The sequence below is a fragment of the Cyprinus carpio genome, unplaced genomic scaffold, assembly GCF_018340385.1.
Source record: "Cyprinus carpio isolate SPL01 unplaced genomic scaffold, ASM1834038v1 S000006646, whole genome shotgun sequence".
NCBI lineage: Eukaryota > Metazoa > Chordata > Actinopteri > Cypriniformes > Cyprinidae > Cyprinus > Cyprinus carpio.
In genome coordinates, this window is record NW_024879272.1 from 955,626 (window position 1) to 967,726 (window position 12,101).

Sequence of the window (12,101 nt, forward strand, 5' to 3'; positions counted from 1 at the left end):
GCAACCAAATCTTATGCAAGAATGCTGTTTTTGGATTTTAGTTCTGCATTCAATACCATCATCCCTGGCAGAAAGGTGACTAAACTTCACAGTCTGGTTGTCAGTTACTCTACATGCAGATGGATCAAGGACATCTTAAAAGAGTGCCCCCATTCTGTTCCATCAATCCTCAGAACTGGCACTTAGCACTGGGGTTCCCCAGGACTGCGGTTTAAGCCCCCTGATGTACAACCTTATACACCCATGACTTCACACCAATTCATGACAGAACATTATTATTAAGTTTGCAGATAATACCACTGTGGTGGGACTGATATATAACAACGATGAGTCTGCTTACAGAGATGAGATCCAAAAACTCACTGCCTGGTGCTCGAATAACAACATGATACTCAACTCCTCAAAAACAAAATAGTTGGTGATAGATTTTAGAAGGAAAGGGGAAGAGCATGCTCCTATTTATATCAAAGGGAAAACTGTGGAGAAGGTCAGTGATTTTAAATTCTTGCAAACATACATCTCTCGGGACCCACATGGTTTGCCAACATCAATGCCCTTGTAAAAAAAAAAAAAAAAAAAACCAGCAGACACTGTACTTCTGTCACTGAGGAGAGTCTACTTGCCACAGGACTTGCTGCTGTCTTTTTACATATGCTCTGTGGAGAGTATTATCAATTACAACATCCTGGTGAGGTTTAAAAGCTGCACTATGACTGATAAGAGTGCTCTGGAGAGAGTGAGGAAGTCAGCACAGAACATTATAAAAACACAGCTTCCCTCACTGACCGACATATATAGAACAAGAAGCTTGTGTCGCGTGGCATGCATAATTCAAGGAATTCAAGGCATCCAGGAAACACCCTGTTCACATTGCTACCTTCTGGGAGGCGTTACGGGGTTATTCAGGCTCGCACTTCCTGCTTCCCCTTACGAAAAAGAAGTTTATTCAAGTGTGCTATTAGTATACTTATTTTAAACTAAAAATAGGAAAGTATACTTTTAGTTTACTTTTTATGTACTTCTAAGAAATGGGCTTTATGTACTTCTAAGATATATACTTATAATGCCAATTAAGTATACTTGACTTATACTTACAAAAAGTCAAAATATACTTGAACTTTACTTAAGTATACTTAATAAAATAAACTTGAAGTATACTACTTTTTGGTAAGGGTCCTGCTTGCCTTGTTGCTGTTTTGTGTTTGTAGCTCCGTGTAGCTTTGTTTTTATGTAGAATCTTTATCTTACTATCACTCTCTGTTGTTTAAAGTGATGAAATATAACTTAATTCCCACCATATTACTGCTATTATCTATCAGTCTAATCTGATTAATTTGATCATTCACTTTTATTCTAAATCCGTGAGTGCAGTGCACCTGCATCGCGTTAGCATTCGTTAGCTTGTCATTAGCGCTTCCATTCGTGCCTATCGCTGTTTTTTACTTTCTTTTGCCTCTCCTCTCTCTCACTCCCATTTTTCACAAGTTCATCAAACAACTGTGGTAAGAATCTTTCATCAAGCAAGGTGAGTAATGGCTTCTCCTGCTACTGTTATTTGCACTGCTTGCCACATGTATAATTTATCTATCTCTGTCGGTGACAAGGGATTCACATGTGATGAATGCAGGGAAATAGTTAGGCTGACAGAGAAGATTTCAGAATTAGAGACACGCCTTCAAACTTTAATTGAGGACAGTAAGAATTTGAGGGCTCTAAATACGGCTTTGGATGCATCTAGTTCAGGGAGTCCCGTACATTGTTCGGTTCCGGTAACAGTGCCTCTGCAGCATGGCAACTGGGTGACAGTGAGGCGGCATAGTCGCGGGTCAAACCATCACTCTTCTGTTCCGATCAAAACATTAAACAGGTTCTCCCCACTCAGTGATGCACCCACTGAGAAACCTGATGAAAGTGCTCTAGTTATTGGTGATTCTATTGTACGAAACATGAATATAGAGACACCAGCCACCATAGTCCAATGTGTAAAGGGGGCCAGAGCACCTGACATCTTGGCAAATTTAAAAGTGTTGGCTAATGCTAAACTTAAATACAGTAAGATTGTTATTCATGCCGGCCCTAATGATGTTCAACTTCGCCAGTCAGAGATCACTAAAAATAACATTAAAGAGGTGTGTGAACTTGCAAGCATGATGTCAGACACTGTAATATGCTCTGGTCCCCTCCCTGCTTACCATGGTGATGAGATGCATAGCAGATAGTCATCACTCAATTGCTGGATGTCTAAGTGGTTCCCACAGAATAACATAGGTTTCATAGACAATTGGACAAGCTTTTGGGGCAGACCTGATCTGTTGAAAAGAGATGGTCTCCATCCCTCCTGGGGTGGTGCTGCCCTTCTCTCTAGAAATATGGCACATAGTCTTAGAGTTTGTACTTGACTAACTGGGGCCCAGGTCAGGAAGCAGACAGACTGGCTAAACGGACCATCTGCTAGCCGACTTATGTCACAGAAGTCAGTTAATTCTCAGCACATAGAGACTCTTTCACCTAGATATCACACTATAGAGACTGTGTGTGTTCCCCAAACTAGAAAATACAAAAAACGTCCAAACCATTATAAGGGTAACAATTTAATTGAGGTTCAACAAATAAAAAACAGATGCAATACAGATAAACAAATGAAAAAGCTTGGCTTATTGAATATCAGGTCCCTTTCTACGTAAGCACTTTTTGTAAATAATATGACCAAAAATTAAAAATCTAGATGTGCTCTGTTTGACAGAAACCTGGCTAAAACCTGATGATTACATTATTTTAAATGAGTCTACCCCCCAAGATTACTGTTATAAACATGAGCCGTGTCCAAAATGTAAAGGGGGAGGCGTTGCTTCAATTTATAACAATGTCTTCAGGATTTCTCAGAGGGCAGGCTTCAAGTATAACTCATTTGAAGTAATGGTGCTTCATATAACATTATCCACAGAAACAAATGTAAATGATAAATCCCCTGTGATGTTTGTACTGGCTACTTTATACAGGCCACCAGGGCACCATACAGACTTTATTAAAGAGTTTGCTGATTTTACATCCGAGTTAGTGCTGGCTGCAGATAAAGTTTTAATTGTTGATGATTTAATATCCATGTTGATAATGAAAAAGATGCATTGGGATCAGCATTTATAGACATTCTGAACTCTATTGGGGTTAGACAACACGTCTCAGGACCTACTCATTGTCGAAATCATACTCTAGATTTAATACCGTCACATGGAATTTATGTTGATAGTGTTGAAATTGTGCAGCCAAGCGATGATATCTCAGATCATTATTTACTTTTGTGCAAACTTCTTATAGCTAAAACTGTAAATTCTACTTCTTATTACAAGTATGGTAGAACCATCACTTCTACCACAAAAGACTGCTTTGTAAGTAATTTTCCTGATGTATCTGAATTCCTTAGCACATCCAAAACCTCAGAACAACTTGCTGATGTAACAGAAACTATGGACTCTCTCTTTTCTAGCATTTTAAATACAGTTGCTCCATTATGCTTAAGGAAGGTTAAGGAAAACAGTCTGGTATAACGAGCATACTCGCACCCTAAAGAGAGTACCCCGGAAAATGGAGCGCAGCTGGAGGAAAACAAAACTAGAGGTATTTCGTATTGCTTGGCGGGAAAGTAACCTATCCTACAGAAAAGCTTTAAAAACTGCTAGATCTGATTACTTTTCATCTATTTTAGAAGAAAACAAACATACCCACAGGTATTTATTCAATACAGTGACTAAATTAACAAAAAATAAAGCATCAACAAGTGTTGACATTTCCCAACATCACAGCAGTAATGACTTTATGAACTACTTTACTTCTAAAATCGATACTATTAGAGATAAAATTGCAACCATTCAGCCGTCAGCTACCGTATTACATCAGACAGTCCATCCCCTGAGGAACAGTTCCACTCATTCTCTACTATAGGAGAGGAACTTGTTAAATCATCTAAACCAACAACATGTATGTTAGACCCTATTCCACCTAAGCTCCTAAAAGAGGAGCTTCCAGAAGTCATAGATCCTCTTCTGAATATTATTAATTCCTCATTGTCATAAGGATATGTCCCCAAAACCTTCAAACTGGCTGTTATTAAGCCTCTCATCAAAAAAACACAACTTGGCCCAATGAACTAGTTAATTATAGACCGATCTCGAATCTCCCTTTTCTGTCCAAGATACTAGAAAAGGTAGTATCCTCACAACTCTGAGAATATCCACACACAATATATACACCATAACATAACACAGACACCTCTCCCCATAGATACAAAAAACCACCTTCTCTTATCATCTGATCGTGGTTGTATCTCTCTATAAGTGCTATTGGATCTTAGCGCTGCGTTTGACACTATTGACCACAACATTCTTTTGCATAGACTAGAACACTTTGTTGGCATTAATGGAAGTGCATTAGCATGGTTTAAATCATACTTATATGACCGACATCAGTTCGTAGCAGTGAATGAAGAGGTATCATATTGATCACAAGTGCAGTATGGAGTACCTAAGGCTCAGTACTAGGGCCGTTACTCTTCACGCCTTACATGTTACCCTTTGGAGATATCATCAGGAAACACGGTGTTAGCTTTCACTGTTATGCTGATGATACTCCGCTCTATATTTCTTCGCGGCCCGGCGAAACATACCAATTTGAAAAATTTACAGAATGCATAGTCAATAAAAATTGATGGCTGTTCTGTCAATTCTTCGTCATCCGTTAGGAACCTAGGTGTGCTATTTGATAGCAATCTTTCCTTAGAAAGTCACGTTTCTAGCATTTGTAAAAACTGCATTTTTCCATCTCAAAAATATATCTAAATAACGGCCTATGCTCTCAATGTCAAATGCAGAAATGTTGATCCATGCATTTATGACCTCAAGGTTAGATTATTGTAATGCTTTATTGGGTGGTTGTTCTGCACGCTTAATAAACAAACTCCAGTTAGTCCAAATGCAGCAGCTAGAGTTCTTACTAGAACCAGGAAGTATGACCATATTAGCCCAGTTCTGTCAACTCTGCACTGGCTCCCTATCAAACATCGTATAGATTTTAAAATCTTGCTTATTACTTATAAAGCCCTGAATGGTTTAGCAAAATAGTATTTGAACGAGCTCTTGTTACATTATAATCCTCCACGTCTGCTGCGTTCTCAAAACTCAGGCGATTTGATAATACCTAGAATATCAAAATCAAGATCCTTTTCCTATTCAGCTCCTATACTCTGGAATAACCTACCTAACATTGTTCGGGAGGCAGACACACTCTTGCAGTTTAAATCTAGATTAAAGACCCATCTCTTTAACCTGGCTTACACATAACAAACTAAAATGCCTCTAATATCCAAATCCGTGAAAGGATTTTTAGGCTGCATTAATTAGGTAAACCGGAACCGGGAACACTTCCCATAACACCCAATGTACTTACTACATCATTATAAGAATGGCATCTACGCTAATATTAGTCTGTTTCTCTCTTATTCCGAGGTCACCGTAGCCACCAGATCCAGTCTGTATCCAGATCAGAGGGTCACTGCAGTCACCCTGATCCAGTACATATCCAGCCCAGATGGTGGATGAGCACCTAGAAAGGACCTCTACAGCCCTGAAAGACAGTGGAGACCAGGACAACTAGAGCCCCAGATACAGATCCCCTGTAAAGACCTTGTCTCAGGCGACCACCGGGACAAGACCACAGGAAACAGATGTTTCTCTGCACAATCTGACTTTGCTGCAGCCTGGAATTTAACTGCTGGTTTCGTCTGATCAGAGGAGAACTGGCCCCCCTACTGAGCCTGGTTTCTCCCAAGGTTTTTTTTTTTCCATTCTGTCACCGATGGAGATTGGGTTCCTTGCCGCTGTCGCCTCTGGCTTGCTTAGTTGGAGACACTTCATTTACAGAATTATCGTTGACTTGATTGCAAATGATTGCACAGATAATATTTAAACTGAACTGAGATGATGACATCACTGAATTCAGTGATGAACTGCCTTTAACTGTCATTATGCATTATTGACACACTCTTTTCCTAATTAATGTTGTTCAGTTGCTTTGTCACAATCTTTTTTTTTTAAAGCGCTATACAAATAAAGGTGACTTGACTTGACTTCCAGGCTTAAGAACAGTTTTTATCCAAGTGTGATTAAAGAACTGAATGCATAAATTACACAAATAATTTTTTCAAACAAGTGATTGTGATCCTCTCAGAATAGAGCATCTCTGTCTCCAGAGACCATGTTCAAACCCTAAGAGTTTTATTTGACTAGATTTACTGCTACTGATCGAGCTTCTGAAAACCACCTGGATAAACACTACATGCATCTTCATCTGTTAGTTGTCAGACACAAATGGAGTTTGTTGAGAAGCTTTATTGAATGTTGCAGCAAACACAGCAGACTGAAAGATCAGCCAGTGCTTTGACACTAGAGCTCTCTTTCAGTATTAAGTTGTAAATGACTACAGTTGCAGCACTAGACTCATGTGAATCCTGCCTGACACAGGACACTCAGATACACTCATCTTCGGGAGAGAGCAGCGCTCACTGGAGAAACAGCAGCACTGCGAGCGACTAACAGCGACTCTTGTGGAACGAGGCCTCATGAGGAGCTCCATCATGTGTTACTCTGCAGACGTACAGCTCTCCCTCTTCCCAGCGTGCTTTGCTGAGGGTCAGGACGCTCCTGTGGCTGTAGCGGCCGTCCTGCTCGCTCTCTGCCCTGGTCACAACCCCCTCAGTGACATCTGAGCCGTCCAGTGTCCAGCTCACCAGCGCCCCCTGTGGAGAGTAAGAGCTGAGCAGGCAGAGCAGTGCGGCTGAGTCTCCAGATATCTGCAGAGAAGAGGGCGGCAGCAGAGACACTGAGGGCTTCACTGTGGGACCAGCTGCAGGAGACAAACACAACACATTCGCAAACACAGAGAAAACACACTGCAGCTCCAGCACTCTTCTGCCCTGCAGCATTCACAGCATTTCAACAGGACTTTCAGCAGCAGACATGAGAAGTGCAGTCAAAATCAGAACCATCTCATCATTCATCTTATTCAACATCACCACAGCTGATATATACACAATATACAAACTAAATACAATCACTATATACATTAAAATGAAACCTCATAAAATGAAACGATGTACATGAATGCTGACACTGTACAAAGACACTGAATGCTTTAATTCCAGTATAGTCTCAAATCTTACCATAAAGATCTTACATTGTCTTACTTGAACTTAAAATCTTCTTACACTATTAAATATAGTTTGTACACTTTTCAAAATGTAAAAAAATATGGAAATGTGTTTGGACAATATTTGTTTGCTGAGTAATTCAGTTCTTTTAAAGCTCTAAATGTGACAATAAAATAAATTAAACATTAAAATCTATACATTTTAATATTGTTGTACAAGACAGTTAAAAGAGACAGACTTACCAAACACCAGTTTAGTTCCTCCACCGAAAGTCCACCACAGTGATACAATCAAATGAAACACACAACAAAAACCTCTATTCCACTCGAGTGAACACAAACTCCAGCAGAGAGAGGAACACTTCAACACTCAGTCATTTAGTTTAAAAAAAATACTTTTCAAAAAGTAAGAAGAAAGACAAAGTATTTTCAAAATGTTAGTTATTAAATCAAAATTTTTTTTAGTTATTTTCATAATCAGAGTTTATTATATAATTTAAAATAGATATGATTCACTTTGACTTTAAATTCTATATATCTCAATCAATCTCTAGCTGTGTGCTGATTTTGAACTTTGAAATATGCAGTAATTGATGAACTGTGACTTCTGAGGTGACCTTTGACCTCTTTTATCATGATGATGTTGTGAACTTTCTCATAAAGATGCTTCTGTTTTTCATATGCAACTCAATCATAATATCAAACCTGCATCTTTAGACAAAAGAATCAAGACACAAATGTTCATATATACTGTAAATATATACTGTAAAGGCTGGTTGTGAATCCTAGGCTCTTATTGGAGCACAAGAACAACAAAACTTCACATGAACAAGCTGTAATCTATCACCATCTTTAACAGAATGTTTTCTGTCCATTTTATAATTTCAGGCCCACATGAGGATTCATGATAGACGTACAGTCAGTCCTGATACTTTATGAACAGACTCATGTTTCTCGCTCTTATTACAGCGGTGGCAACTCATCTAATGGAATATATTCTGTAACTCTATTCTAGTATATTAGTCTTGTATCAGCTCAAGCTGTTGTAAATCCTGCCCACTTCTTTGCATCGTCAGCACATGCTTCAGTGCTCTGAGAGTGTTTATAGTGCTGTGAGTTTAACACTTCATGACTGAGAGCAGAACAGAACACAATCTTCATCATCACACAAGACACAACAACAACAATGAACAACATCATCATCCTCATCTGGACCATTGCACGTTTTATTCATGGTAGGATATTGATAATATGCTATAGTTGTGTTCATCTTTTTATTATTCTTCAAAAGATATGCTAAATAATTGACTTTATTTTCTCTTCTTCAGGATCCAGAGGACTCACTGTGACTCAGCCTAAAATTAAAACTGTCCAACAGAGTCAGAGTGTTACAACAGAGTGCAGTACGGATGAGGGGATAGACTATGACAACTTAGCCTGGTATCAGCAGAAACCTGGAGAAACTCCTAAACTTCTGATTTATGATATAAGAAGCCTTTATACAGGAACTCCATCTAGATTCAGTGGCAGTGGATCAAACTATGGAAAAGATTTCACTCTGACCATCAGTGGAGTCCAGACTGAAGATACGGGAGATTATTACTGTATGAGTGAACACTGGATCAACAGTAAAGGTGTTCACACAGTGATAAAGAGTCGTACAAAAACCTCCGTCAGTCAGAGTCACAGTGACTGCACTGATACAGCTGAGAGACACTGCAGCTGCTGATAAGAGGATGTTATACATACAACTTGGTTTGGCAAAGTTAACAAAACTTTAAATGTCTAAATTTAGATTAAAAATAATGAAATATACAATTAACAAAATATTAAAGTTTTTACATTACTTATACAATAATGTTGTTTACTGATTTTTGGGTCTTTTATGTGTTTTTAAAATTAGTCCAAATGCAGCATTATCGTGGATGAATGTAGTTTATCATTCAAAACTCCATCTATATATTCCCAGAAATCTGCAGATGTTCATGCAGAGAAACAGCAGTCAGAGTGATTCAGTAACAGCTGTGAAGGACACAGATACTGAAGGACACACATCAGAATGAATCATTGACTGAGTCTCATCACAGATCAACAGTTGATTCAATCATTCAGAAGGTCAGTATGACTGCTGAGAGTCTCAGTGTGAACAAACCTCATCTCTCCATTAGTCTCCATTAGACTCATTTCAGAGAATAAAGAGTCAAACAGTCAAACTCATATTTGAGTGATTGTGTTCCTCTCAGAATAGAGCAGCTCCATCAGCAGATGTTCAGCGTCCTCACAGGAGCTTCATGATACAGTAATACACACAGATGAACAATCAAGACATAAAGAGACAACTTCTTTGAATACTCAGTTTAAAGCTTATCAGCTGTGTAAAAGCACACATGCACTCTTTTCTGATGCTGTTGGTAAAAAGCAGAGCAGATGATAGAGCGAGTAAAGCTCAGTGTGGAGAATGATTGGAGTCTCTCATGTGCTGTTGTTCTCCATGTGAGACATCAGTGAGAAGTGAGAGGAGAGAGTGAATGGATCTGCTCTGAACACTGATCTCTCCTCACTTCTCCTCATGAGAGAGTCAGGCTGCTGCTCCAGATGTTCAGACCGTCCTTCTGCAGGACTCCAGCACTGCTGTCCTGAGACCTGATGCTCCCCAACACCTTCAGCTCCGGCTCCAGTCTGAAGAGAAACTCCTGTTTGTCTCTCACATCAGTTCTGCTGATCTTTGTGGAACTCTCTTCATGCACTCTGTAGGAGGGATGAAGCCTGACAATCAGAGAACACACCTCAACTCAACACATTAATAGTGTCTGGCCTTTACTTCTCTGCTCACAACAAGCAGCTTAGGAAACAAATACTGATGTAAACACAAGATTTCAAACATAATTAAAATTATTGCAGCTGTTGAAAGCATCATGGTAAAATTTTGGATAGTGTGAAACCACAAAAATCTTACCAAACTTGTGCTGCAAGAAACAGCTATTTTGTAACAATTAGTTACAATATTTGTGTTAATATCTTTGAAAAATATATTTAAAAATGTTTTAAGTTCATATCAGTTTTCATTCATTTTAAGAATTTCTAAAATTATTTTTCAATTAAAAATGAATTTAATACATGTTTGTAATATATCTTCTATTAGATATATAAGACATAGAGATCTTTCCAGAAGAAATTAAACTGTATCGAACCAAGCTGTACTGTACTTTATCACAAAAAAAGCTATATATAAACATATAATTTGTGATAAAATATGAATGCAAACATTTTCTGTATTTCAGTTTGTGCGGTTTATATTTATCAAAAGGTATTACAGTTTTTTAATGCAAAATGCAAAATGCCTCGCATCTCTTGCAAAATGAAGCACTGCATTCAAAACATCAAAAACACATCTCAAAAGCAAACATTTGCAAACACTTTTGCCATAATATTTCCTGTTAGAATTATGTTTTGTTTTGCAAAATGTGTTTTATAAAACTGAAAACTGAGTCAAAGGCTGAGAATTAGTTTATGGTTTTGCAGATTTGGTGTGTGCTTCTGCTGTTTGAGTGTCAGCTTTAAGAAATTGTGTGACAAGTAAAGATTTTGTGTAAGCAGTTGAAAAAACTGTTAAGCTTGAAATGTTTTGTACAACATGGACATGCAATAAAGAAATTCATCTGCGGTCTGAGACAGCTGTGTATGAAGAGCATTTACATACAGAGACACTTTGCATGAGAGTGTTTATAGTGCTGTGAGTTTAACACTTCATGACTGAGAGCAGAACAGAACACAATCTTCATCATCACACAAGACACAACAACAACAATGAACAACATCATCATCCTCATCTGGACTCTCTGTATATGCATACAAGGTAAAGTGTTTACATGAAAATTTTAAAGTAAAATATTATATTATTATTATCAAGAGTGAATGTTACACATAGACCCTTCTCTTTCTAACTCTATGTTTTTAGGTTTCAGTGGACAGGTGACTGTGACTCAGACTCCCTCTGTTAAAACAGTTCAGATTGGTGAATCAGTCACTATAAACTGTAAAACAAACACAGCAGTGTATGACGGCTGTCCAGGTCCATATACTTGTATGGCCTGGTATCAGCAGAAACCTGGAGAAGCTCCTAAACTCTTGACTCGTTATGCAAACCAAAGAGAGACAAACACTCCATCTAGATTCAGTGGCAGTGGATCCAGAACAGATTTCACTCTGACCATCAGTGGAGTCCAGACTGAAGATACCGGATATTATTACTGTCAAAGTAGACACTATATCAGTAGTAGCTATGTGTTCACACAGTGATAAAGAGTCGTACAAAAACCTCCGTCAGTCAGAGTCACAGTGACTGCACTGATACAGCTGAGAGACACTGCAGCTGCTGATGGAGGTTATATGAACACAGTGTGGAAATAAATGAAGGAAAAATAAACCTCTGATAAACTGATAAAACTCATAATTAGACACATTATGAAAAAGTGTTTATTCAATATATGACTAATTCAGTTATTTTGGAGCTCTTACGGTGACAATAATTTCAAACATTTATTATAGATGTTTCAACATTTTAGATCTGATAGTAGAAACACCCAAGCTGTTGACAACAAATACTTTTCAAAAAGTAAGAACAAAACTATTTCACACAAAATCCTTTCAAAATTATTATTCCTTGAAAATAATGTAATTATTTAAACAATGTAATCAGTTGAAGAGTTTATTCATCTTATTTACAATAGACATGATTCAGGAGGAGTCACGTGACGTGCTCATGAACCTAGTCGCGCTTGAGTAGAGCTCCGCACGTTTGGCCCCTTTTTGCCGATTTTTTTGTTTTAATTTAAGTTAACTTCTTTAATAATATTATTTCTGATGGCTTTCAACCGGAAACAGCAGGAGATGTCTCCGTCGGC

General features: G+C 38.2%; 1 long non-coding RNA gene and 1 gene segment (V, D, J or C); one reads left to right on the forward strand and one right to left on the reverse strand.

Annotated features, from left to right (window-relative positions):
• Positions 1-6,364: 6,364 nt before the first annotated feature.
• Positions 6,365-7,483, reverse strand: LOC122144341. Its single transcript, XR_006159663.1, has 2 exons — positions 7,441-7,483; positions 6,365-6,894 (listed from the first exon to the last, which is right to left on the reverse strand). It is a non-coding gene; the product is annotated as an uncharacterized LOC122144341 (long non-coding RNA).
• A 3,371-nt stretch (positions 7,484-10,854) lies between these two features.
• LOC109076600 lies at positions 10,855-11,510 on the forward strand. The segment is given in 2 exon segments: positions 10,855-11,053; positions 11,156-11,510. Coding segments are annotated over 2 exon segments (390 nt in total).
• Positions 11,511-12,101: the final 591 nt, after the last annotated feature.